The sequence below is a fragment of the Sphaerodactylus townsendi genome, linkage group LG03 (assembly GCF_021028975.2).
Source record: "Sphaerodactylus townsendi isolate TG3544 linkage group LG03, MPM_Stown_v2.3, whole genome shotgun sequence".
NCBI classification, from domain to species: domain Eukaryota; kingdom Metazoa; phylum Chordata; class Lepidosauria; order Squamata; family Sphaerodactylidae; genus Sphaerodactylus; species Sphaerodactylus townsendi.
In genome coordinates, this window is record NC_059427.1 from 176,866,448 (window position 1) to 176,893,625 (window position 27,178).

General features: G+C 49.7%; 1 protein-coding gene across 3 annotated transcripts; it reads left to right on the top strand.

Moving 5' to 3' along the window:
* Positions 1 to 27,107, top strand: KDM5C (lysine demethylase 5C). Of its 3 annotated transcripts, XM_048491422.1 has the most exons (28): positions 1 to 628; positions 3,284 to 3,361; positions 4,829 to 4,951; positions 5,259 to 5,429; positions 5,753 to 5,887; positions 8,096 to 8,164; positions 8,568 to 8,691; positions 8,781 to 8,962; positions 9,625 to 9,783; positions 9,978 to 10,097; positions 10,305 to 10,463; positions 10,602 to 10,783; positions 14,058 to 14,220; positions 14,312 to 14,431; positions 15,173 to 15,367; positions 15,918 to 16,099; positions 17,995 to 18,119; positions 18,561 to 18,708; positions 18,961 to 19,057; positions 19,212 to 19,570; positions 19,700 to 19,838; positions 19,935 to 20,114; positions 20,213 to 20,353; positions 21,621 to 22,157; positions 23,917 to 23,974; positions 24,248 to 24,447; positions 24,983 to 25,186; positions 26,245 to 27,107. In XM_048491422.1, the coding sequence occupies exons 1-28, from the start codon at positions 140 to 142 to the stop codon at positions 26,248 to 26,250; spliced, it is 4,845 nt and encodes a 1,614-aa protein (XP_048347379.1). In that variant the 5' UTR covers positions 1 to 139; the 3' UTR covers positions 26,251 to 27,107. The 3 variants fall into 3 exon arrangements, with proteins under 3 accessions (XP_048347379.1, XP_048347380.1, XP_048347381.1); XM_048491423.1 differs by lacking the exon at positions 8,096 to 8,164; XM_048491424.1 differs by lacking the exon at positions 8,096 to 8,164 and having other exon boundaries at positions 5,756 to 5,887.
* The last annotated feature ends 71 nt before the right edge of the window (positions 27,108 to 27,178 follow it).

Sequence of the window (27,178 nt, forward strand, 5' to 3'; positions counted from 1 at the left end):
GCGAGGTCAGCCGGGGTCGCCGCGGCCCGGGGACCCGGCCACCCCCGCCCGTCAGGCCTGCGATTCGAGTGAGGGGGAGGAACCGGGCATGGCCCCCTGAGGGGCCCCCCGGGGCAGAGGGCGCAGGCGCGGGGAGGGCATGGAGCCCCGAGAGGAGCAGGGCGAGCCGAGCGAAGGGGGCGACCAGGGGGCCTGGGGGAAGGAGAAGGGCCCTCCGGGGGATCAGGCCGACTGCGGGGCCCGGGGGGAGAAGGGCGAGCGGGGGGCCCGCGGCACACGGGGGGAGCAGGGAGACGGCGGGGAGCGCGTCCCCAGGGCTGCCAGGGGCGAGCGGGGGGCCAGGGGCGAGAGGGCAGAGCCGGGCGATGGGGGTCCCCGGGGCCTGCGGGCGCTGCGAGAGGCGGATCGGGGCTCGTGGGGGGCCGAGCCGGGCGACTGGGGGGAGCGGGGGCCGCCTTGGGCCGGCGGGGAGCCGGAGCCCCCCCTGCCCCCGGAGGACTTCTTGCCGCCTCCCGAGTGCCCCGTCTTTGAGCCCAGCTGGGCGGAATTCAGCGACCCTCTGGGTTACATTGCCAAAATCCGGCCCATCGCGGAAAAAAGTGGCATCTGCAAGATACGCCCCCCTGCTGTAAGTATAGGGGGCGGGTTGTGTGGGGGGGGAGAGATGCAGGCTTAAGGAAGGTGGGTTAGAGTGGTGGGTGATGCTTGGAACTGGCAATAGCGATTGCTCTGGGTAGCCACACCGATCAACGAAGGGGAGCGTGGTCACCTTTCAGGTGGAATACAGGGTTGAGCTGCCATAGTTTTGGCTGGTAAGTTGCTGGTGGAAGTCCACTGGAGGCTGTGGTGATGGTAAGTAGAACAGAGGGTGGGCAGCATCTTTGGTGGCGCGGGGCCCTGGTAATACCGGAAAGAAATTGTTGAGGGCAGCCATGATTCACGGGAAGCCTCGAGTAGGTGGTGGAAAGTGTATGGCTCTGAGAGGCTGGTGTGGTAGGAGGCACCTTGGTCAGTCAGGTGGTGGGGATTCCTGCATCTATGGTGGTAATTGAATGGCTGTGAAGAGATATGGGAGGCAGTGATCCTGAACATGCTGCTGACACAGGCGTTCCACTCATGGTGTAGTTGTGATGTAGTTGGGTGTGCTGGTGAAATGGACAGGAAATGCTGATTCCTTGCCTACGTGCAGCATGGGTAGGTAACAGGCACTTTAGGTGTAAGCTGAGAAAAGGCCTGAACTTCTAGTTTGACTGTCAAGACTCAAAGAGGTTCTTATTTCTTGTAGGGCGCCTTGGTAGGTTTTATACCCATGGGGTGTGGGGGTGAATGGGGTAGGATGTAGCTGATATTATAGGGTGGTGTTTTTTTACCAAGTTGTCGATAGGGTCATTTAGTTTTGTTACCTCAATCTATTAAAGATACTCTTCCCTGCATCCTAGTTTTCTGTAGCTAGGCCTCACCTGTAAAGTAAACTAGAATGTCATCTGATGTGTCATCAAGCAGGAAGGGACTTTAAATTATATCCTTGCTTTCTCTGCTTTTGATGTGCTACTTATCCTTTTCCTGCTGAGTTATTTTAGTGCAGGAAACCTAGTTGTCACGGTGTATTCTAAAGCTGTGTCCTTACCCCGTGTGTTTTTAATAACAGTGACATGGCCAACATGGCTGCCAGTGGCAGAGCCTTTGTTAGGAAGCAGAAGGGTAGGGGGGAGGAGAAGCCTGGAAGTAGGAGAGCCCCTCCTATTTCCCTAATAGACTTTGCTGCTCCCAACCAGTGATGCTTTTGTGGGCCTAGATTGCAAGAGATGATGAAACAGGATAAGGTTTTGAAACTGATGCAGCAGTTTGATGTATCTAGCAGCGGGGCCTTTCTCTCTCACACTCATCAGTTCTTCAGCATCTCATACTCTCTGGTCCCACAAAAGCACTTGGGACAGAGTTCAGCTGGCCCCTCCTGTTCCCTTGCCCTCACTGAGGGGCCATTGTGATTTTTTTTTGAAGCAGCAGCATATCTGTCCCTGTTCATCCAATGAATGGCTTTGTGCGAGTTAAGGGCCTGTCTTATTAAATGGATTTCCCTTGTATTTTCCTTCAGGACAGTATACTTTGGTCCCGACTGTTGTTGTTCTCAATAATTGGTACCCTTTAGCTGATGATGTCAAACCTATAGCTCAGCTTAGTGAAGCCTGGGAGTCTTTCTGCTGGTGTGATTCTGGAAACTGATAACTTGCTGGAGTGGTTAATTTTTCTGTTCCATTTCTAGATTTTGGGAATGGTTGGGAGACACTTTTATAAGCCCTCATTTAAGATTTGCCAGTTAGATTTGCAGTGTGCATTTTGGATTATGTTAGGCATGATAACCCTCTCATCTTCTCAGTTAGAGACTTCAGCTTTGCATTAGGGAAACTAGGAATTTTCCATTTTAACCTGCCTCCTTCCCTCAAACTCCTTCGCAGATTTCGCCTTGCTATTGGAAACAAATAAAATCTTCCTCTTAACCTCACTACTATGACAAATATAAGAAACGGCTGTGTTTGTGTGACTTATGGAGGAAAATAATGATAGTCATTTCAGCCTTTAGCAATTAATATGTTTAGCCATCATTTTGACTCGCTTCCAAGAAGCTTTTGTTAGGCGGCCTTGGATTCCGCCCCCCTTTCACAGACCTTCCCTTGTCTTCCTGTCCTCAATAGCTAATGATGATAAGCAGTTCCCCCACCCTTGAAACATCTAGGCCTCAACATCAGGAGAGTAGTCCAGTGCCTTGAGGAAGAATATTTGTGGACTGGTTAAAGATGCACCGGCTGTGTCCTGTGTTTCAGTTAGTATCCCTGACCATAACAGCCAAGAAGAAAGATGAACACACATGCAGAGCAACACACTTTATGGTGCATCATCTGTTTATGCTTCACTAGTGTGCATCCATGTGGAAACCTAGGTCTCTTTCAAATGTCAACCCAACTTGCCTCTGTATTACAAGGTTTTTCCCAGTGTAACGTAAAGTTCTTTCCTATTTGTCAAGGCTTTCTGTGTCAGTGTGTTTAACCTCTTCTTATTCATAAGCTCATGGGGCCGCGAATTTGAATTGGAGTCCTGCGAGGCTCTGCTTCTGCACTGGCAAGGGAACACTTGGGGGTTTTTTATCATTGCTCCCAGCAGCTTGCGTTGTAGGTGATGGGGCCAAGGGTGTTTGATATTCTGGCAGGGTACAGATAGAGGACTTCGCGTTGTGCGCATGAAGCATTATAATCTTAATCATGTGGCCTTTCTGCCTCTTCTCCAGGACTGGCAGCCTCCCTTTGCTGTGGAAGTGGATAACTTCCGGTTTACCCCACGGATACAGAGGCTCAATGAATTGGAGGTGAGGATTTTTTTTGGCAGGCATGGTGCTATTGGGTATGTTTCTAAAGGACTAAAAGGCTGCCTAACCCAGGCAGGTGGGGGAGTTCCAGAGCAAAAAAGATGAGGTAAGCACAAATCTCAGAAATTGAATATCAAGAAAACCTGCACTATTTTATGCAAAAATGGTCATTTTCTAAGCATTCATCTCTCTCTTCTAAAAATGTACAGTTATTTTCCTCAATTAGCTTGTTACTGTTATCAATGAATATAAAATTGTGTTCAACTGTAGTTAATGAGTTCAACTGCAGAAAGTATTGAGCTGTTGGAAGGATCAACTTTAAAGCTGCTGTTTTTGAAATCCAGCTGATTAACTTCAGTGTGATGTAGTGTTATAATAGCCTAGTCCAGGGATGTCTAACTCTGGCCCTCCAGATGTTCATGGACTACAGTTCCCATAATGCTTGCAGGGACTGATGGGAATCGTAATTCATGAACACTTGGAGGGCCAGAGTTGAACATCCCTGCTCTAGTCAATCAATGGCAGCCTGGTACGGTCTTATGGAGACAAAGTACTTATGGGGGAATATAACATATTTGATTTTGGAACTGTTTTTGAACACTTATATTTAGGTTCGAGCCACTGTGGCTCTGTAGTAGTTCAGATCTGTAGACTCCAATCTGGAGAATTGTTTGACTCCCCACTCCTACACATGAAGCCTGCTGGGTGACCTTGAGCCAGTCAGAGTCCTCTCCAAACTCTCAGCCCACATGGGCGCTGGCCACGGCCTGAAACTCTCGTTGGTCGCTGGTGCTACTGGACTCAAATCTAACTATTATATATAAAAATATTGTTCTATAATATTGTGAGAGTTGATCATCATCTTCCGTTTGCAGTGTGAGGGATCTTGTATTTTCCAAGATTTTATGTATTCTTGGAACTTGTTTTTGTGAGTGATGTAGAAGACTATAGTTGCACTAGTGAAACGAGTGAACTTTCAACAGGCTAAAAATAGGCTTTTTGTAGTTGTGAAGTTGGGAGATCAGCCAGAGGCTGTAAAGTTCTGGTTTTTTAAAAAGTAGGTACAAAGCATGAGTCCTGACTGTGAGTTAAAAAAAAAAAGATAAACGATCTAGTCTCTCTTTGGACTTGATGCCTGGTTTTCCCCAGCAGCTAGCCTAGAATTTGGCAGCAGAACTGACAAAGGTTTAATTCAGAATTCTGGTTCTTGAGTGAACCCTCCCTGTCAGAGCACATGTGGGGGTGGGGGCAGAAAGGAGCGCAGGCATCTTCTGTGCCTTCACAGAAACCCGGGGCAAGTACCAGTACAGATCAGTGTGCTGTCTTTCCTTCTGTCAAAGATGGTGGCATGCAAGCAAACTGAAAAAGTAGTAGCCAAAAGATGCCATTCCTATGAGAAGCTCTTGTTACATGAGCTATTGATTTGAGAGAAATACTGATTGTAGTTTTTTGTATTCACACTGCCAGGCACAGACCAGGGTGAAATTGAACTACCTGGACCAGATTGCCAAGTTTTGGGAGATCCAAGGCTCCTCGCTGAAAATCCCCAACGTAGAGAGGCGAATTCTTGATTTGTACAGCCTAAGCAAAGTAAGTTGGAAATGAATCCCTCCCTAAGACTGAGGAGGGGGCGAACCCTTTTAAAGCTTGGGAACAGGTGGTCGAACTTGTTTTCTGTCCGCCTTTGGTAGGTATCGACAGGGGTGACTGGAAGGCCGAGGCTAGGATTGGGAGAAACTTGGGTCATAGTTTGGAGGTGAGGTTTAAAAGAGGCCAGGACCATACTGTCATAGTCTATGTTCCCATAGTCTATGGGAAAGTGGATTTACTTTGTGTTGCGAATGAGTGATACCTGCAAAGCTGGGGAAGTTTGCTATTTTTCTGTTGGATGTTTCAGATCGTGATGGAGGAAGGTGGATATGAAGCCATCTGTAAGGACCGCCGGTGGGCACGAGTGGCCCAACGCCTTTCTTATCCATCAGGAAAGAACATCGGCTCTCTTCTTCGCTCCCACTATGAGCGCATAATTTACCCTTATGAAATGTACCAGTCGGGTGCCAATCTGGTGGTAAGCAGCAGCCCTTACTGTAGGAGTACCTTCATGTTACCCTTTCTTTTTTATTTTCTTTTTTTGCCTTCCATTTCCTGCTTGTGCGCTCTGGAGTCCCAAACAAAGTTTTGGAGCCTCCCTTAGGTTTGGCGTCCCACTTTCTTGGAAGGCACTTCTTGGAGGATCTTGAGCTGCACAGAGATGCCAGCTCTTTCCTTCCGTTCACAGTTCTGTTGCTCCTCTGGCAGGGATTGGGCCTACTCCCTTGCTCTCTGATTTCTGCTCATGGCAAGTGCCGTCAGGATGTTCATTTGGCTTTAATGCTGCTCTCTGTCTCCCAGCAGTGCAACACCCACCCATTTGACAACGAGGAGAAGGACAAGGAGTATAAGCCTCACAGCATCCCATTGCGTCAGTCAGTGCAGCCTTCAAAGTTCAACAGCTATGGGCGCCGGGCCAAGCGTCTGCAGCAGGAGGTGAATGTAGCACATATCTCTTGGTATAATTAGTGCCTTTTTCTGGATTGGGTGAGCCCTTGACTCCTGGGCTGTGGTACGTGCACCCATTGCCCTGAGTCTGCAGAAAACTCTATTGCTTCCCAGCCCTGCTTTAGTCCGTCCCTCCCACTTGTTCCCGCAAGCTTCAAAGACCAGGAATGTTTCAGCCTCTTCTCCCTGACCCCCTCTGGGACATAACACCTGACTGCTGTGGAAGTGATTGGACCAAGGTGGATGAGAGCCTGGAATTGTGGGCAGTCTACCCTTTTGGGTCAGATGGATGTTACTTTGCCTTCTCTCCAACCTCCCTCATCCTATCTGCCAACCACTTATTTTTAAATCTTGTTGGTCGGCTTTGATTCTCTGGAAGGTTTTGGGGGGTTTTGTATGTGGTTGCGGTTCTGAAAGGAAACAAGAATCTGGCTGTCAGTCTCAAGCGGGTTTAGGAAATGCTCAATCACATGGTTATAGCTTGTTCAAAATCTAGAAGAATGGGTCTTTGGCTCTCTTGCGTGCGAGTAATTTATTCCCTTCCATTTATTACCCTGCCTTTCTTCTCAAGGAGGGCTCCAAAGTAGCTTACACCATTCCCCTTTCCTCTATTTTATCCAGACAACAACCCTGTGGGGTAGGTTAGGCTGAGTCTGTGACCCAGTGAACTTTCAGGGCGCAGTGGAGATTCAAACCTTGTCTTCCTGATCCTAGTCTAGTGCTCTGCTCTGCTGCTCTGTCTGTCTGGGGCTCACAGTGTGCAGTGAGTTTAATCTGCTACCGGTAGGTTCTGTTGCTAGGTCTGTATCAGACGAAACTAATAGTTACCTCAGATCTTTTTTAATCTTTCCCTTCCAGAGGTCCCTGCCCCTTCTCCATTTTGGTGATGCCTGTTCCAGAGGGATAAGGCTTCTTAGAAGTTCCTTCTCCTGAACTCCTAAGTGAAATCCCTGGGGGTACCGTAGTATCCCATGTACACCTTCCCTGGTGCCTGCCTGGCAAGTGCTTTTAGAAAGTGGGTGGGGCCAGGTAGGGCCCCTGCCCACCAGGGCTTCTGATTGGCCATTGGAGATCTGATTGGCTGTGCAGATTAAAATGTCGTTTTAGTGGTAGCTCTGCTACAGTGTTGGTTTAATTCTCTCTCCAACTCCTTTCCCGTTACATTTTTAAAAACTACTCTTTCTGCACCTGACACTTGAGCTGCTTCGGGGTGTGCATGTGCGGCTCCATTTCCCATGATGGTTATTTCGTGGTTGTGCCTCCCACCCTGTGTCAGAATTCCAGAGGTGCAAACAGGCTCAGAAGGGCTGGGGACCCCTGAGCTGGACCATTTCTTTTCTCTCTCATCACAACTGAGTGAATCAAGAAGGAAGCCTGCACTGAAGGGTGCAGTAAGATGTAGAGGTGTGCTCCCTCTATAAGATCATATCCTTCATATTAATCAATCCACAGCAATTACTCTGCGTGGATTCAATTGCTGGCAGTGGATTAGAACCCCCAACTTTGCTTATATATGTTTGGTATTGAAAGGGTGACACACAAACAGCCAGCTTTCTCCTTCTTGTTCCACTTGTGTCAGGGTGAGAGCATGAAAGGTTTATCCCTAAATTTCCAAGCCCCTCCCCCCCTAAAATATTTTGAACAGAACCACACCTTCTTCCCGGTTCGTATATAGATGAAGGAGATACGAGTTTGGATTTATACCCTGCTTTTTTCAACCTTTAAGGAGACTCAAGGTGGCTTACATACTGCTTCCTCTCCCCACAGCAGACACATTGTGAGATAGGTGGGGCTGAGAGAGTTCTAAGAGAACTGTGACTCCCTCAAGGTCATCCAGCAGGTTTGAGGTGAAGGAGGGGCGGATCAAACCTGGTTCTCCAGATTAGAGTCCACCCCTCTTAACCACTGGCACCGCTCATGTCCACCTCTCATGTGGAGGGGTAGGGAAATAAACCTGGTTCATCAGATTAGAGTCCACTGTCCTTAACCATTACACCATATATGTATTGACTTCTTTGGCAGCTTTCATTTCTAGATGTCCAATCAAAAGGAGTTGGGGTAAAGCATCTGCCTCCTTCAGTCACTCTGATTTGGCAATAACTCCCCACGTTGTGCCTCTTGTTGACATCTGGCTGCAGTTGTTGGAGTCCATTTGTTGACCCCCTGCTCCCCACGCATTTTGTCGCCCTCCTACAGGAATCCGAATCGTGCCCTGAATCTGTCAGCACCCCAGCTCTGGTACCCGAGCAAGCGCCTCAAGCATGGGTACTGATCTGTCCGTTCCTCCTGCATCTGTCTCTCTTGCAGTGTTTACTCACTCTGGTCCATGGGCCACCTGAAAAGGGAACTATGGCCTGAGGCATCTCAATGTTCTAACTTACCCTGCTTTACTTTGCTTTTGTTTGCAGTGCATTCTGGGCATGTCTCACAGTTGAAATATATCTAGCTAGGAACTCTGCTCCACAACAAGATAAATTTCTTTCCCAAGAACTGACTCGATGCTCTCGTAGCATTATCCCCGTCTGCTTTTGTAAATGGTGCTCTTTCCTTCTCACCCTGACTACGTAGTTGCTGTTGCTTTCCTTTGCTGCTGCTTTCTCGTGGGCCTCGGCAACATGCTTTAGTTCTCACAGTTTCACATTTGTTTCGAATTCTGTCCTCCTTTCAGCCGGAGCCAACAGAAGAAGACATCGAGAAGAACCCAGAGCTGAAGAAACTGCAGATCTACGGCGCTGGCCCCAAAATGATGGGCTTGGGGCTCGTGGCCAAAGACAAAAACATGCGCAAAAAAGGTAGGAATGGTGTCCCAGGCACGCTGTTGGAGCGCCAGAGGAAGAGGGGTCTTCTGTGTCGTAAGCTGTGTTTCTTTTTCCTGTTGCAGACAAAGAGATGCCAGAGTGCCCTCCTACAGTGATAGTAAAAGAGGAGGCCCCTGTTCCCGAGACGAAACTGGAGCCCGCCTCTCCCCGTGGCTATGCAAATATGAAAGAGGAGCTGAGGCACAGTCCAGAGCCTTGCACCAAGATGACCATGCGTCTGCGTCGCAACCACAACACTCAGTTTGTAAGTAAAATCCCCCACTTAGGTTGAGTGGGTCCTTTCAGAACTCCAGGGAGCTGACAGCGTAGATAAAAGATGTAAAGTAAAATACGCTAAAAATCTGAAAACCAACATTTAAAATCACAGCTCAGGACTGCTCGTCAACTTAACCAAACCTGATCCTAAGTAAAACTGTCTTCAGTCATCTCCTCAAGAATTAAAAGCTAGCAGGCCCTGGGGAGCATCTCCCTTCAAAAAGGCCCTGTCTCCTATGCCCACCAAATGAGCTCCTTGGATTGGGGCAGTCAGAGTGGGACAGATGGGCCTTCAGGTTCCCTGGTCCCAAGCCATGGGGGCATTTAAAATGCTGTTTTGCTTCAGCCTGTTAATTGCTTGATCTGGGGCTGAGCTGCAGCTGGCACATCTGCAGAATAATGTCTCGGGCGCCTCCTTTGTTTTCATCTTGGTGATGCCTCCAAGGTGGCTCATGCTGGCAAATTGCTGGCTGATGTGACTTTGTGCTCATGGTGTCTGTAGCACCTCCAATGAGACCCACTAGGTTTGCAGCTTCCTCTTACTTTGGAGTGTCGGGTGCCGTGGCTGTCGGAGAAGCAGTGCCAGCCCTAGTCCTATCAGTCCTCACCGTGTCCTTGCAAATCTCAGGCTCGGCCTTTGTTGTCTTCCAGATCGAGTCGTACGTTTGTCGGATCTGCGCACGGGGGGACGAGGACGACAAGCTGCTGCTGTGCGACGGCTGCGATGACAACTACCACATCTTCTGCCTCTTGCCACCCTTGCCTGAGATCCCCAAAGGCATCTGGAGGTGCCCCAAATGCGTCATGGCGGTAAGGGGGTCCCTGCCTCTGGCAGCACAGTGGCATTCTTTGCCTGGTCAGCCCTTTGGCCTTTGCCCTGTCCTTAGATCCAGAGATTCTTAATGAGACTTCTAAGAAGAGTAACCCGAGCTTGACCGTGGTTGTTCGGCAACCCTTCACTCCTGGACTCTCCTGCTTACTTTCCCTTCCTCGGTTTCTCATAGGAATGCAAGCGGCCCCCAGAGGCATTTGGTTTTGAGCAGGCCACTCGGGAGTACACGCTGCAGAGCTTTGGGGAGATGGCCGATTCCTTCAAAGCTGACTACTTCAACATGCCTGTACATGTGAGTTCTGATCTTCTCATCCAGAGCTACCAATATCCTCCCTTCATTTCTACAATGGTAAAGATCCTCCAGGTGCCAAAAGTGTGGCACGCCTGCATCTTCATTTTCAGCATGTTCTGCCCTGATGTGCCTGCAGCTGCTAGCTCTGACAAATCTCCACATCGCGTCCTCTGTCATTCCGACCCTCTCCTTTGTCCCGTTCCCCAGATGGTGCCCACGGAATTTGTGGAAAAGGAGTTCTGGCGCCTGGTGAACAGCATTGAAGAGGACGTGACCGTGGAGTATGGTGCTGACATCCACTCCAAGGAGTTTGGAAGCGGCTTCCCCATCAATGACGGCAAGAGGAAGCTCTCCCCTGAGGAGGAGGTGCGTTACACCCTTGCTGGTGGCAAGCACCCTCAATTTCAAAATATCGCGAGCCTCTTTTCTAGCCCCCTCTCTCCCTGAGCTCAGCCTGCCTCCCTGGCTGCACAGTCTTTCTTAGCCCAGCACCTGTGATTGCAGGAATACGCAGCCAGCGGTTGGAACCTCAACGTGATGCCGGTCCTGAAGCAGTCGGTGCTGTGCCACATCAACGCCGATATTTCGGGCATGAAGGTGCCGTGGCTCTACGTGGGCATGGTCTTCTCTGCTTTCTGCTGGCACATTGAAGATCATTGGAGTTACTCAATTAACTACCTCCATTGGTGAGCCATCACAGTCAAGGGGAGGGGGAAGTGGGGCTGTTCTGTCAGGCTGGGCTTCCTCTGTCCATGTGGTGTTGATGTTAAGAGTGTATGGCTGGGACCTGAGAGATGCAGGTTCGAATCCCTACTTGGGCCATGGAAGCTCACTGCGTGCCCCTGGGCTACTACTCACTTTCTCTTCATCTGACCTATCTCACAGGGTTGTTAGGAGTATAAAATGGAGGAGAAGAGGACAGTGTAAGCTGGTTTGCGTCCCCTGTTGGTGAGAAAGTTGTGTAAAGGATAGAGCCAGTGTGGTGTAGGGGTTAAGGTGTCGAACTAGGATCTGGGAAACAAGCCAATGCTCAAATCCTTATGCACACCGTGGGAATTTTCTGGATGACCTTGGGCCTGTCGCACGCACACAGCCTCGACCCTGGCAAATATTTGGATGGGAGACCCTCAAGGAATACCAGGAGCGTGACTGGGAGGCAGGCAACGGCAGACCACCTCTGAAGATCTCTTGCCTTGAAACACTGCAGGGTTGACTTAAGTCAGCTGTGACTTGACACACAAAAAAGAGTCAAATAAGCCCTTTTAAATTCTAGACGCCAAGGAAAAGTAAAGGAGCTGTATCTTAACCATTCAATCCAATGCAGTGTTACTCCCGTCTGAGCCCACTGAAATGAATGGGCTTCAGCTAGAGCAGTGGTGGCGAACCTATGGCACGGGTGCCAGAGGTGGCACTCAGAGCCCTCTCTGTGGGCACGCGCACACAGAGTTCATCATGTGGGGAGGCGGAAAATCACCCCCCACAACACACATCTAGGCTGGCCTGGACACGATCTTTTACTGGGAGTAAGCTCAGTTGCTGGCAATGGGGCTTGCTTCTGAGTAAACCCTCCTAGGGTCATGATTCACCCATTCGAAGCATTGCACGGTTGCTTCACCAAGCTTACTCCTGAGTAACGTACACCTTGGAGCCAACCGTTTTTTCTAAACTAAAACCTCAGTATTCAGGTTAAATTGCCGTGTTGGCACTTTGCAATAAATAAGTGGGTTTTGGGTTGCAATTTGGGCACTCGGTCTCGAAAAGGTTCACCATCACTGAGCTAGAGTAACTCTGCTTATGATCACTCTGTAAGTTGCTGTTGAAACCAGGAAAGGGTCAGGGTCTGGTTTTTCTTAACGGATGAAGTTAGTTTTTTAAAAATATATACTTTATTAAATCGTAATAGAACCCGAATGGAAAAAGAAAATGGTGGCATGATGGATAGAATTGCAGAGGATTGCAGGTAGAACTCCCCTTTTAGGAGGGTCTTAGCCATTGGATGCTGTCTGTCGTATATATTGTAATTGGATGGCTGTCTTTTAATGGGGTTTTTAGAGTTTTAATGTGAATAGAGCCTATCTTTATTTATGATTGTATATTGGTTAGGTTTAAATTGCTCTATTTTTTATTCTGTGTTGTGCACCACCCTGAGCCCTCTGGGGTGGGCAGTATATAAACTCTAATAATAACAATAACAATAACTAGCAATAGCAATAATATAAAGGAAATGTGATTTTTAAAAAGCTTAATAATGAGTGCACAATAATGAGTGCATATAATTTTGATAGAATTGTAACATTTTCAGTTATACAGAAGAAGCCTTTCATTCTGTTAGTTCAGGCTCCTCCTTAAGAGCTCTGCCTTTCTCTTTAGAGAGCTGCATCTGTATAATGGGAGAAGGAGCCCAGATAGACATCTCCACACATTTAGGGAGTGATGAAGTTGGCATATTCTGACATAAGAATAAATTCTGTCAAGACTTTTGAAGCCATGGAGGAAAACACCTTCTCCTCGGTTTCTTTCAGGAAGAAAGTAAAAATTTGTGGGGAATCCTGAACTTACTTTACTGCTTGAAGGACATAAAGAAGAAGAGTTGAATTTATATCCCCCCTTTCTCTCCTATAGGAGACTCAAAGGAGCTTACAAACTCCTTTTCCTTCCCCCCTCACAACAAACACCCTGTGAGGTAGTGGGGCTGAAAGAGCTCCGAAGAACTGTGACTAGCCCAAGGTCACCCAGCTGGTATGTGTTGGAGTGTACAGGCTGATCTGAATTCCCCAGAATCAAACCCGGCTCCTCCAGATTAGCGTACACCTGCTCTTAACCACTACGCCACTGCTGCTCCAAAATAAAATGAACCATTTGTAATTTCTTAGCATACTTAAAAACAGAAATACATTGTTTCTGTTGAAAGAAAATGGCAAATTTACAGTGAAACTGAAGTGGGAGGCTTCACCTTGTGCTACTTAACAGGATATATTTTGATTTTTGCTGTCTAAGAAATATGAAGAAAATAAAAGTTGAAAATGGAAACTATTGTAATTGTATAGTAAACCAACTGTTTAGACCGTTGTGGGTTTTTCAGGCTATGTGGCCATGGTCTGGTAGTGTTCTCTCCTAATGTTTCAACCCACCCGTGGCTGGCATTGTCAGAAGGTTGTGATTGTGAGGTGGGGGTATATGTTTCCACCTCACAGGGGTGTGTGGCAAATTTGCATGTGTCTAGGAGGAGTTCATTAACAGGTGCATTTGCAACTGCATTTGTAAATACCCCCCACCACAGAATCACTCCACACTGTACCACCTCTTACTGTGACATGGCTCTGAAGAGGCCAGCCATAAACGTGGGCAAAAACTACCAGACTTCAGCCACACATTCCGGAAAACCCACAATAGATTTTGAATTGATTCCAGAGACAATACACAAAAGCTTATCATGTGGACTGTGCTTGTACAGACACAGTGAAAAAGGCTATCCATGGACTTGTTCAGTGGTCAAGTATCTGCTTTGCACACAGAAGGTCCCAGGTTCAAGACCTGGCATCTCCAGTTCAAAGTCGGTCATGTGAAAGATCTCTCTACCTGAAACCCTGGAGAGCAGCTGCCAGTCTGCGTAGATGATACTTACCTTGATGAACTGATGGTCTGATTCAATGTAAGGCAGGTGGACGTGTATTGCAATGGTACATACGGCATATCTTGCAACTTGTGTACAGAATTCAGCACAAGGATTGAATGAATCCTTGAAACTAGCTGTAGATTGTCTTGCATAAAAATCATCACTGCTCTTAGAAAACATTGTGAGGCAAATCTTAAGGAGCGCAAATCCAGAAAAAATATTCCACACGACTTATGTGAAAAACTTAAGGAACAAAGCCCGGCGGATTGCGAGACCTGCATTTTCCCCTTATTTTTTTGTAGTCTCTCACAGCTGTAATTTTTTCTTCTGTTTCTACTTTCTAGGGGTGAGCCCAAGACTTGGTATGGTGTCCCATCTTTTGCTGCCGAACATCTGGAAGATGTCATGAAGAAATTAACCCCGGAACTGTTTGAGAGCCAGCCAGACCTGTTGCACCAGTTGGTGACACTCATGAACCCCAACACACTCATGGCTCACGGAGTCCCGGTGAGTAGTTTCCCTTCCTTTCCTTCACCCTCCTGTCCATCTGTCATGGAGCTGGCCTGATTCCATCCCCTCTCCCTTCCTACTTCTGCAGGTGGTCCGCACCAATCAGTGCGCTGGAGAGTTTGTCATTACCTTCCCTAGAGCTTATCACAGCGGTTTCAACCAGGGCTACAACTTTGCGGAAGCAGTCAACTTCTGCACTGCTGACTGGGTGAGTACAGCACTAGTCGGGACTTGTGCGTATTCTGTCCTTGGTTTGAGGAAAAGTTGCATCAGGCTACGGGACAGGAAGAAACAGGAGTCTGAGCTGTGGCTTGTAGCACTGAGGTGTGCATATCTCTACCACACACCAGAGCCATAGCGAGGAGGAACTGCGCCTGGGACACGCATGCGCCCCCACCACGCTCCCTTGGCGCTACGCCACTGCTACACACCCATCATTGTTGGGAGCCCAAGTCCTTTGTTGAGAGCCAGTGTGGTGTCGTGGTTAAAAGCAGGTGGATTCTAATCTGGAGAACTGGGTTTGATTCCCCACTCCTCCACCTGGCAGATGCTTGAACCAGATGTGTTTCCGCACTCCTACATTCCTGCTGGGTGACCTTGGGCTCATCACGGTTCTCTCAAGACTCTCTCAGCACCGTCTACCTCACAAGATTTTTGTTGTGGGGAGAGGAGAGGAAAGGAGCTTGTAGGCCACCTTGAGTCTTTTTACAGGAGAGAAAGGTGGGGTATAAATCCAAACTCTTCTTTTTCTTCAATTCTCCATTCTTCCTCCGTTCTTCCTCCACACGAAGCCTGTCAGATTACTTTGGTCCAGTCACAGTTCTCTCAGAACTCTTGGCATCACCTGCCTCACAAGGTGCCTGTTGTGGGAGGAGGAAGGGAGTGGAAAAAAGCAAGATCTAAAAACCAACTCTTCTTGATGTTGCTTGCCGGTCCTCTTCCTCCTCAGTTGCCAGCCGGTCGCCAGTGCATTGAGCACTACCGGCGACTCCGCCGCTACTGTGTCTTCTCGCATGAGGAGCTGATCTGCAAGATGGCCGCCTGTCCGGAAAAGCTCGACCTGAATTTGGCGGCAGCTGTGCATAAGGAGATGTTCATCTTGGTGCAGGAGGAGCGCAAACTACGGAAGGCTCTCCTTGACAAGGTGGGGGACATAGGTGCTTTAATACTAATACTAAAATACTCCTCCAAGTGACTCATGAAAGGGAAGAGTGAACTAACACTGCTGCTGTTTGCCAGTGTCTGGTGGCATGACTGGATGTCCTTGCAGGAAGATCCTGTGTGCCTGACTCCTCTGGAAGGGAGCAGAACTTGGAGAAACTGGGGTAGCCTTGGTGGAATGGTTGACTGTTGTTGGAATTGTTACTTTTATGGCTTTTAGATGTGTTTTTAGTATTTATTACTGTATACTGTTATTGTGAACCACCTAGAGCCCATCGGGGATGAGGCGGTCTATGAAATCTAAAGTAATAAATAAATGAACAGACGGATGGATGGCCAGGGAGGCCGGCCCACAGAGCCTGGCCTTGTTTTGGGCTTGCTGTGGATGGCCTAGCTGATAGTGGTGGCGAACCTATGGCACTCGAGATGTTCATGGACTACAATTCCTGTCAGCCCCAATTGGCCCTGCTGGCATGATCGCCACCACGGACCCTAGCAGCTCTTCTGTATCCCTACCTTTCCTCTCATCACAGGGTATCACCGAGGCAGAACGAGAGGCCTTTGAGCTGCTCCCAGACGACGAGCGTCAGTGTGATAAGTGCAAAACGACCTGCTTCCTCTCGGCACTGGCTTGCTACGACTGTCCGGATTGCCTCGTCTGCCTCTACCACATCGATGACTTGTGCAAATGCCCTAGCAACAGACAGTACCTCAGGTGGGCAAGCTGCCCCTTCCCTCTTGATCTGTGGTTGTAAACATCCAGCTATCTCCCTTCCGTGGCGGGCTGGGCTAGAACACGTCGCAGAGTTGCGTGTCTGCTTCTAGTGTGACTGGCTATCTTGGCTTTTTTTAAGACCACTGTCTGAACAGTGACCATCAAGAGTACTTAAATTGCTACCTCTTCTGCTGAGGTGCGATCCTGCGACTGAGACGTCAAGTCTGGGTCAGAAATGTCTTGTTTGTTTTCTAATGTCAGTGTTGAATCCAGTTCATTTCCCTGCTCCTGCTCCAGCTAGATCCATGTATGCGACTTGGCTTGCTCAGATTAGAGGGGCTGGATTGAGTGGTCTGGAAGGGTCTCTGGGAACACTTAACGATATATATATTTTGCCATTGGAGCTGACTTATGGAGACCAGGTAGGGTTTTCAAGGCAAGAGAAATTCAGAAGTGGTTTGTCATTGCTTCCCTCTGTGCAGTCACCCTGGTATTCCTTGGTGGTTTCCCTTCCACATATAACCAGGGCAGACCCTTCTTAACTTCCAAAATTGGCTAGCTTGGACTATCCAGGTCATGGCCAAGGATTTATTAGCTGGTTTTAATGGTGGATTAATTTAACTCCTGAAACATTACTTGGACTGTTTTAACCTGTGATGCCTGTGATGTGTTCAGAAACGGTTGACATCCTTTAGTCATCTTTTACACATAGACCTTGTGGTTTCCTCCTGCTACAAGGTGCTTGGTAGACATTGTCTCTTCCTGCTACAAGGTGCTTGTTAGAAAGCCCAGCCATAATTCTGGTTATGGAAGCATTGCCAAAGTGGAATGTTGGAAGTGTAACTTTTCAGAGCTGCTAAATTAAGAACTTCCCTGCTGAATCAGGAACAGTTATCATCTAATGAATGTATAAATTGGGAGGTACAGAGGACTCAGTAACACTGCTAACACTTCCTTGTGTTTTGAGTTTTAATGAATGTTGTTTTCAGTTCATTGCTATTGTTTTTTAAGATGCAGTCTTTTGACTTTAAAGTTTCGGTACAGTTTCTGTCTGTTGGATTACTGGATCAGGAACAGTTACCTTGCTCAACTGATCACTATGCAGGAACTACGTGATCAGATCAGATACATTTAGGTGCAGTTTTTCACTTGGATCTGCGTACTTAAACTCTTTCTCCATCTATTTCCCAGATAGAAATGCCTTCCTCCACTTTCTTCTCAGCAGCTACTGACTTTGATTGGAGGAAATACTCAGCAGCTACTGACTTTGATTGGGGGTAATAACCAGGGCCAGTAACTGCATCAGCAGGCCCCTGCTAGATCAGACCATGGGTCCATCTACTTCAGCATCTCTTCTCACACCGCAGCCGATCGGGGCTGGGGGGACAGCAAACAGAATACAGACTCTTGTATCAGTGAAGGGGCTCTCATCAAGACCCTTTCAGATGTTTATAAAGAAAATAAAAAATGTGGTTTCCAGATTGCCAACATCTGTTTTAGAGAGCCAGTGTGGCATAGTGGTTGACAGGAAGACTGTAATCTGGAGAACCAGGTTTGATTCCCCAGTCTTCCACATAAAGCCTGTTGGGTGGCCTCGGGCCCCTCACAGTTCTCTCCGGACTCCCTCTGCTCATTCAGAGGCAGGCAGTGGCAGGCCACATCCAAGTGCACGCACACATAAAAAACATCTTTACTTGAGCCCAAAGTCAGGAAATTTTTTTGCTCAGTTAAATTACAAAGGGTTAGGGTCTATGCTCTGAACTGTTGCTGCTGTTTTAAAGAGTGGTTGTCACTTGAAAAGAGATCCATAGTTCAGCAATAAATGCTGAGCAGATGCATGTCCGTAAGCTAAGCGATCAGGCTAACCCCTCTTTGCCTCAATCTCCACCCCCCAGGTATCGGTACACCCTGGATGAGCTCCCAACTATGTTACACAAGTTGAAAGTTCGGGCAGAGTGCTTTGATACCTGGGCTAACAAGGTTCGGATTGCTCTGGAAGTCGAAGATGGACGCAAGAGAAGTAGGTCACTCGAGCTTAGTTCTAAGGCATTGACACGTCTTGAAGATATTGGGCTTAGTCTCTGGTGGAGTCTGGGTGGGAAGAAGGCCTCCATTTTCTGTATCTGTATTAAGCCGCACAGTGGGAGCAGAATCGTTGACATTGTTGGGGGTTTTTTTGTAAAGCCTTACAAATAGATGAATGGGGAGGGGGAGGCAGTGTAAACACTCGGGTAGCACTGGGACCAGTGAGGATCACAGGAAGTAGGCGAAATGGAGCAGTCAAGTGGCAGGATTAGTAACTTCTTTCCATATTGGTAAGAAGTGTGTTTGGAAACCCATTGAAGCCTTGTGGCAGATCCTGGGCCCCTTCGTCCTAGTTTTGTTCCCTGCCATTAGTGGCAGGCATAGCTGGGGAGGCGGGACTGGTGCCAAAGCCCTGCTGAGTGTCTGGTCTTTGCAGCCTTGGAAGAGCTACGCGCCTTGGAGTCGGAGGCACGGGAGAGGAAGTTCCCCGAAAACGAGCTGCTTCACCGGCTCAAGTCCTGTTTAAGTGAAGCTGAGAAGTGTGTCTCGGAGGCTCTGGGTCTGTTAAGCAGCCAAGAGACTGGGTGAGTGGAGACTCTGCTGTACAGAGAATGGTTCTGTTCCTGGGAACAGTGTTGAGAGGCCAGGATCCCACGACCTTCATCCCACAGGACTAAGGAACTGCCCTTTTCCAAGTGCCCTGTCCAATGGAGCAGTTCTGTTGCAGAAGGCCTTGCCCTATCCAAAAATATAGATTATTGTTTTTGGAAGTGAGGGTGTCAAGTTCTGCAGCCCATTAGAACTCATCTCACCGTTTCTCTTGCTTGCTTTTCCAGGGAAGCGGCCGTCCATATGACAGTGGAGGAGTTGCGTGCCTTCCTGGAGCAAATGAGCAACTTGCCTTGCGTCATACACCAGATCAAGGAAGTCCAGGTAGTCAAAGCGAGGTGGTTAGTATTGCAGCCTCAAGTCAGAGAAACCTGGCGCCAGTTAGGCCACTGGTCTGAGGTCAACTGGAACAGCTCCAGATTGACATGCTGCCTTTGCAGTTGCGTGTGGCTCGGACTTGACACGTGTCCCCTCCTAGGGCCTGCTAGAGAAAGTGGAAGCCTTCCAAGTGGACGTCCAGGAGGCCCTGCAGGATCTCCCCGGCAACTCCCCAGAGCTTCACAAGCTGCTCGCCCAGGGGACGCAGCTAGGGGTGGAAGTGCCTGAGATGGAGCTGCTGGAGCGGCAGGTGCAACAGGCTGTCTGGCTGGAGGAGGTGAAGCAGACACTGCGTTCTCCCCAGGAGAAAGTCACCCTCTCTGTGATGAGGGCGCTCATCACCTCTGGCTGTGGGGTGGCCGCCAGTCCCGCCGTGGACAAGGCCATGGCTGAGCTGCAAGAGCTGCTGACCATTGCAGAGCGCTGGGAGGAGAAGGCCCAGATGTGCTTGGAGGCCAGGTGAGGCTTGGTTCTCGTTGCCTGGGGTCAGGGTGGCCAGAGCTTCTCCGTAGCATTCTGGGTGGTGGAGCGTTGGGCATCACACCCGTAGAAATCCCTGTCTGATACCTGCCCTCCCAACACTCTCAGGCAAAAGCACCCGCCTGCCACCCTAGAGGCCATCATCAAGGAAGCTGAAAACATCCCGGTGCACCTGCCCAACATCCTGTCCCTCAAGGAGGCGCTTTCCAAAGCCCAGGCGTGGATTGCGGACATGGAGGAGATCCAGGTGTGCTGGGGCCGCGAGGACACGTGGGGTGGCTGGGCAGCCGCTTCTCGGAGCCCATTCTGCTGGCCTCACCCCGTGCTCCTCTGCTCCTTACAGAACGGGGACCATTACCCCTGCCTGGACGACCTGGAGGGGCTCGTGGCCGTGGGCAGGGATTTGCCAGTCTGCTTGGAGGAGCTGCGCCACCTCGAGGTGCAAGTGACCACCGCCCACTCCTGGCGGGAGAAAGCCTCCAAGACTTTCCTCAAGAAGAACTCCTGCTACATGTTGCTCGAGGTTAGCCCCTGACTTTTGAGTTGATGGGATCGCGTGACCAGGGAGGGGTGGCGGAACCCCTCAGAACCTGGCTTCATCCCTCGGCCTCTTCCCGCTAGGTGCTGTGTCCATGTGCCGACGCCGACTCTGACAGTGTCAAACGCACCAAATGGCAGCGGGAGAGGGAGCCGGGCCTGTACAAATCCGATACAGAGAGTCTGGGCCTCTCGGCACAAGAACTCCGGGATCCTGGCTCTGTTGTGAGTGACTTGAACATGGTCCCCACGTCCATCCCCAAACTGGCTGCCTTGTGCTCAAGGGAGGAAGGGGCGAGGGGGGAGATCTGGGACCTTGCTCTCTGCACGTGGGCACAGAATTGGGGCTTCGGGGCTTCAATCAGGCTCGTTCCTTGGCAGGCTTTTTATTTTTTCAAAAATTGGATTGGGATAAAACCTGCAGTGATTCTGCTGTGGTGGGACTAGAGCACCAATCCCCTGGCCCACCGACATCTGGTCTTGTGCCTGCGAAATGTTCAGGACATGTGTAAGGCGGGGTGGGCATTTTGCCCAGCTAGGCTTCTGATTGGGTATTGGATTTTTGATGGACTGTGCAGTTGTTTTTTTAATGGTGTTTTGGCAGCAGTTGCCAGCGCAGCACAAGGATCTAAAATGTTTCACTGAAGTTAAGCTATGGCAGGTTCTGGTGGGTTTTCCGGGCTGTGTGGCCATGGTCTGGTGGATCTTGTTCCTAATGTTTCACCTGCATCTGTGGCTGGCATCTTCAGAGGTGTATCGCAGAGGGAAGTCTGTTACACGCTATGTCCAGAGAGAAGGAAATGTTTGGCCACCCAGGTAAGGCCACCCAGACACAGGATTTGCATTCACCAATACTACTGCTGCTGCAGGGCATGAAAATGTGGACTGTTAAGCCCCACCCGCAATACAATACTATCAACCACATCTTTGCATAACAAGTTCCACTCAAACGCTTACTGATTGGTTCCCCACCCTGGGACATGGACAATATGTACCGCACTAAAACATTCCCTTCTCTCTGGACACAGTGTGTAACAGACTTCCCTCTGTGATACACCTCTGAAGAAGCCAGCCACAGATGCAGGCAAAACGTCAGGAATAAGATCCACCAGACCACGGTCACACAGCCCAGAAAACCTACCACAACCAGTTGAATCCGGCCGTGAAAGCCTTCGACAATACGTTAAGCTATGGCGGTCATTTTGTGGCTGACTCCTCTTCCTGTAGCAGCCGTTTTGTTGCTCTGCCCACTCTACTGTGTCCAAATTCCAAATGTGGCTACAGAATCAAAGAGATTGGGGACTGCTAAAGCAGAAGGTGTGCGTAGAATTAAGGGTTTGGGGATGTGTGGCTGGAACATTTGGATTTGTTCTGCTAACTAACTGTAGTGTCCTTTGTTGGTGATGTGGAGCAGAGATTTTTTTTTGTAGTAGACATGAAGGGGAAATATACCTTTGTGTCCATTCTTGACAATCGTGTCTTATGCCAGCAGATCCTGGCCTTCAAAGAGGGTGAGCAGAAGGAGAAAGCAGGGATCCTCTGCCTTCGCCAGTCCAATGCTCAGAAGCCCGTGCCGTCGGCTCACAGTCCTCCTGGGGGGCAGTACTGTGTGTGTTCCCAGCCCCCAAGCCCTGCCATGCTGCAGTGTGAACTGTGCCAGGACTGGTTCCACACCACCTGTGTGGCTTGGCCCCGCCTGGGCACCCCCCGCCCCTCTCCAGCATGGTGGGAATGGGAAGCCAAGTTCCTCTGCCCACTGTGCCAGCGCTCCCGCCGGCCCCGCCTGGAGACGATACTGGCACTGCTTGTGGCTCTGCAGAAGCTGCCCGTGCGGCTACCCGAGGGAGAGGCCTTGCAGTGCCTGACAGAACGAGCCATTACGTGGCAGGACCGGGCCCGCCAGCTCCTTGCCTCCTCTGAAGTTACAGCCGCCTTGGAGTGTTTGGCAGCGCTACGGCAGCGGCTGCTCGGGGACCCGGCCAAGGAGGCAGGAGCACTCAAAGAGAGTAGCTGCAATGAACAGACCAAGGTGAGTGTGGGTAGAAGACTCTTGGAGTCAGTTTGCTTTCCCTCAGGAATGTTCTGAATGAGCCTTTCTGCCTTCTCGGTCTTCTCCTTTACAAGTTCTTTTGTTTCTTTGGGGGGAGGGTGGTCCAGTTTTACCCATGTCTTGCTTTATCTGGTGGTCGCTTTGACATCAAACAGGTTTGTGTTCTGCGTAAAAACCTGCAGTTTAAATGCTGGGTACAAACCTGATTGATATCAAGTCAACCAGTAGAGGGAGCAAAAGGTGTGTGGAAAAGTCCTGAAGGAACAGAAATTTGTTCACAAGGAAACTGAGAACGGGCAGGGGGGGAGCCCGATTTTGTGTGTGTTAATGCAGATTTGTTTTGGTATTCATTGCAGGTTTTGTGCATGCTTTAACCGAAAAACAACTTAGGTTTGCTGTAGCTGGAGCTTATGAAGAGCCTGGATACTTTTTTAAATTAAGAGGGCAGATGGGGTGGTGAGGGGTAAAACAACCTATAAATATTAACAGACTGGACACTTGTGGTGGCTGAAATTCCTGATCCCTTTGCTTTCCTTGTTAATTTCCTTTGCTTTCCCTTTGGTGGAGGGAGGGGAGGGAGGGGTGGCATGCAAGAGGGAGGAGGTGGCTGGCATCTGGACATGGCCCACCCACCCCAGAGGAGGGAGGGGGAGGGGAGGGAGAGGTGGCATGCAAGGGGAATGTTTGTTATTATGCAAACATTATGCAAATGTTCAAAGGTAGCGTTTGAAACCTTTCGTTTGTTCTTCGTAGCCTGGGACCAGAGAATAGGTTAGTTAGCTCAGATCAGGGTATGTGGTCCAGCGTCAGAATCAGTTGCTGCTGCTTGGGTCTCCTGGGGTTGCTGTTCCCGTGTTAAGATGTTGGAAACCAAAGTTTCTCTGTGTCAGCATGTTGGCTGTGGAGATGCTGTGCCCCCTTTCTTCAGTGTGGTAGCCAACGGCCCCTCTAACAGTTCTAGGAAACTGCATGGATGTTCCTTACAGCTGTGTGGAACTAAGCGGCCCGTGGGACCTCCCATTTGCAGAGACTGTTTTGGTACCATGCAGCTCAGGCAGCCGCCAGCAGGGGGAGGTCCCACAAGCAGCTCCATTCCACCAACTGTAGGGAACTTCCGGGCAGTTCCCTACCATAGTTCAAGGGACTGTTGTCAATAGCCATTCTGGCCTTGTGAGTCAGCATTGATTCCTCATTCAGTGCTCTGAAAAAAACAGGAGCTTTTCCTTGAGCTCCGCATACTCACTGTCCCTCCTCCCCTTTGAACCCTATAAGGCCCTTTCTCTGGGTAGCCTCTGTTCGTGCTAGTTCTGTGTCTCATTTGCCTGTTCCCCAGGTTCTTGATCTGTCGTATACCCCTTGGTCCTTCCTTTTGGACGTCTTAGCATCGCTTCCTTGTGTTTTACTTGCACGCTTAAAAAGCATGGTTTTTAAAAAAATTATTATTCCAGCCAGGCTTGACAACTGTCTTTTCTTTTTGGAAATTTACACTGCAAGGTGTTTTGTTCTATGGTCAACTTGAACATTCTGGGCTACTTCACCAGTGAGGTCCAGTGTCACAGGCTTCGCTGCCACACATTCCCCACAACATGTTCTTCCTCTCTTCTCTGGGCCGTGGCTTCCGTCAAATCCCAGTAGCCAAGGAAGCCCCTCGTGCCATCTGTAGGGTTGCCAGGGCCCTGTATTGGAGCTGCGATGAGAGACCCTTTTGTCTCACATATTTTGTCTCCTCCTCGTCCAGGTTTCCTTGGAGAACGGGGACTCTGCAGCACCAGAAAAGAATGGCTCCTATGCCTCAGGTATTACTATTGGATAAACTGGGTGGATTCTGGCTTCCCTGTTTCTCTAAGGATCAGTAAGGACAGAATCATCTTGCGGATGGCGGGAATGAGTAAGTCCCTTGGGGTGGGAAGTATGCGGAGGCCATGATCATTTTATTTCAGGCCCTGGATAGGGAGCTTCTGGGGAAGATGCATCCATTACCTATGTAATACTGGAGCTGGGGGTGGTGGTGGTGTCACTTGATTTTGGTTGCTTCTTGCTCTCAGTCTCCCTTTGTGTCCCCCATGCAGACCTGGAGACACTCTGCTCGTACCTGCCGCGGCTGCAGGGCCCTGTGCTGGAGCTGCCAGAGGCAACTCGTCACTCCCTGGAGGAGCTGCTAATGGAGGGGGATCTTCTGGAGGTGACGCTGGACGAGAGCCAGAGCATCTGGCGCCTGCTGCAGGCTGCCTGCGCCCCCCAAACCGACAAGTTCCGCCAGCTGCTCGAAGTGAGTGGTTGCCTTTCCTTTTATGGGTGGGAACAGACCCTGACAAGCAGTGGATGGCGTCATCCGTGTGCTGCTGCCCACATGTGGCTCTGTGAATTTGTTATTGCACCTTCTGTAACCAGAGTCGGACTTCCTGCAGTTAACACCTATTCCTCTTGGTCTAATTCCTTGGCAGTTGTGGTGTTAGCATTGCTGAATATTGGGGAAATCCTGACCACTGAGGGACTTTGTGTGTAGAGCTTTGGACAGCTCAGAAACTGAGCACCTGCTTTTAGCTCCTGGCGATTCCTGATGGCCTTCTTGGTGAGGGCAGGTCTACATCCCAGAGCTAAAAAAAGAAATGGTGGTGTTTATCTAATGGTGAAGCAAAATAGGAAGGCATTAATTTGTGAACAAGGACCTCCCCAGTAAGAACTATTCAGACCCAGAACCCTCCCCAAATAATTGACATCAAGGCCCCAAAGCACTTAGCCCCACACGTGCTCCAAATTGTGCAGCAGATGAACAGGATTTGTCATGAGCTGTTTATTTTCAGCTGGAGCAAGCGGAGCGGCGGGCCACCCGTGCGCGGGGCCGAGAGACGGAGCGGCGGCGGAAGCGCAAGACGGATCGCAGCGACTACCCCACCCTGCCCAAGGAGGAATTAGAGCCAAAGAAGATCCGGGGGACAGACTCAGCGCTGACCCAGGGTGGGGCCCCTCCTTCAGCAGGCACAGATTGCAGCCACAATGGAGTTGGGGTAAGGCAGAGGTGGGGGAGCTTCTGGAAGGAGTGGTTCCTCCATGGAACGGGCATCCTCGGGAGGGGGCGAGCTCTTCTTCGGAGGTTTTGAAGCTAGTAGAGAGCCGTCTTGCAGCAGTGCGAATTCTGTGAATGTGGTGGTGGTTTCACGCTGTCGATTTTGCTCCTTATTTATTTTCATTTCATTTCATTTCATTGTATTGTATTTATTTATAACCCTCCCATTCCTGACCATGGTCTGGCTCTGAGTGCCTTGCAAGCATCCAAAATAGTACATATAAAATATAATAATGAGATAAAACTAAAATCAGAGCATACAATTCTAGGTAGCTCAAAATATGCTATCAATCAGCCCATTGCAACATCCCCCGATTTGTTATTCTTCTGTTTCTGTAACGAGAGGGAGCACAAGGGGCAGATGACAACGGAAGCAAATGAGGAGGTGGAGGAAAGCGTGAAGACTGAGGCCAGGTGACATTAGTAAATGGTGGTCAGTCATTGGTCACAAGTTGGGAGGTGATTGTGGGAGGCCTCAGCCAACATCTCCATCTGGTAGGCCCTGTGAATCTGATTCTTAACGTTTCACCTGCATCTCTGACTTCTGGCGTCTTCTGCCTCTGGAGATGCCAGCCATAGATGAGGGGAGGGGGGACGTTGAGAGCAAAACTACCCAGACTGGAAAACCCACAACAGCCGTGAAAGCCTTTGACCTACGAGGGAGGGCAGGAAGGGGCAAGTCCGCGCTCGGCTCTCCTGACCCTTTCTTACATGTCCAAGGTGATGCTGATAGCCACTTTGGGATCAGGAAGGAATTTTTCTCCAGACCTGATGGGCCGGGGATTCTGGAGGGCCTTCCTCTGGGCACAGAGCAGTGGGCAAGTATGGGGAAGGTAGCTGTGAATCTTTTTGCATTGTGCAGGGATTGGACTTGTTGAACCTGGTTTCTATAAGTGAAGTATGTCAACAGTGCGCTGCTTGCGGGGGGTGAGGTAATAATTCATTTGAAAAATTAAAACAACATTTGCACGTAGTAATTTCCTCTCTCTTTCCTAGTAGTTGTGACAGCTGGAAGATGCCTGGATTTCCCCTTCCTGGACTGTACTGCACTGCAAGGGACTCGGGCAGCCCCATGCCACCCTGTTGGTTTAACTCACACTCTGCATGGGGGGCACCCAGCCCCGGAAGCTGGGGGCTGCAGCTTCCCCCACCCCCGCCGGGACTCCGCACTGGCCCTGCACTGGACTCTGTTCAGACGATGTTAATATTTTCATTTTCCTTTTTTCCCTCCTTTTGTATTGTTGATACCTCGGCAGGGGGAGGCATGGCAGAGGGGGTCATCGCGGTTGCGAGGACAGGGCCTGCCTGTTTTCCCTTGGCGGAAGCAGTGGAGAGCACCTCCCTGCCCCCATGCAGACTAGAGCCTTGCAGAGACCTCAAAGCAGGCAGGAAGCCAGCAGTGTGCCCCGGCTCTTCGCTTCAGACAGAAAATGGAGCCAGGCCCCCCTCAAGGGCAGCAGCAGCCTTCCCATACCAGCATTCCCTGGGCACAAACAGGGGTGGCGCCCCCTGTTGGACAGAGGGACAGCTCTCTTGGAACATCCCTAACCCCCCTGGTAATGGTTGGGTTTTATAGGAATTGGGTAACCACTGTTCTTTTTTGCGGGGTGGTGGAAAGGGCAAGGAATCTTCCAGTTCCACTCCAGCCTCTTTTCTGCCCCACTTTCCCACCCCACCCCCCACGTTATGGGCCCCAGGCTGCCTCAGGCTCTGACACTAAAGTCTTTGGTCTCTCTTTTTAGTGTTTCTTTTCCCATTTTTTTTTCTCCAGTGGGGGGAGGGGGCGGGCTGTTGGGGGTAGGGCAGGGTGTGTTATTTTATTGTATTATGATTTTTTTATTATTATTAAACTTTGGAGGTTATGGAACTTGCTCTGATTTTGTGGGGAGGACAGGAGGGGGGGATTATTGTTCAGCAGCCAGATTGGTCAGAG

Bases quoted from the DNA above. Each gene is read 5' to 3' on its own strand.
- KDM5C (XM_048491422.1), top strand. From the start codon at position 140: ATGGAGCCCCGAGAGGAGCAGGGCGAGCCGAGCGAAGGGGGCGACCAG. The intron at 14,432-15,172 runs GTGAGTACAGCA...CTTCCTCCTCAG, and splicing joins ACTTCTGCACTGCTGACTGG to TTGCCAGCCGGTCGCCAGTG. The intron at 19,839-19,934 runs GTGTGCTGGGGC...TGCTCCTTACAG, and splicing joins CGGACATGGAGGAGATCCAG to AACGGGGACCATTACCCCTG.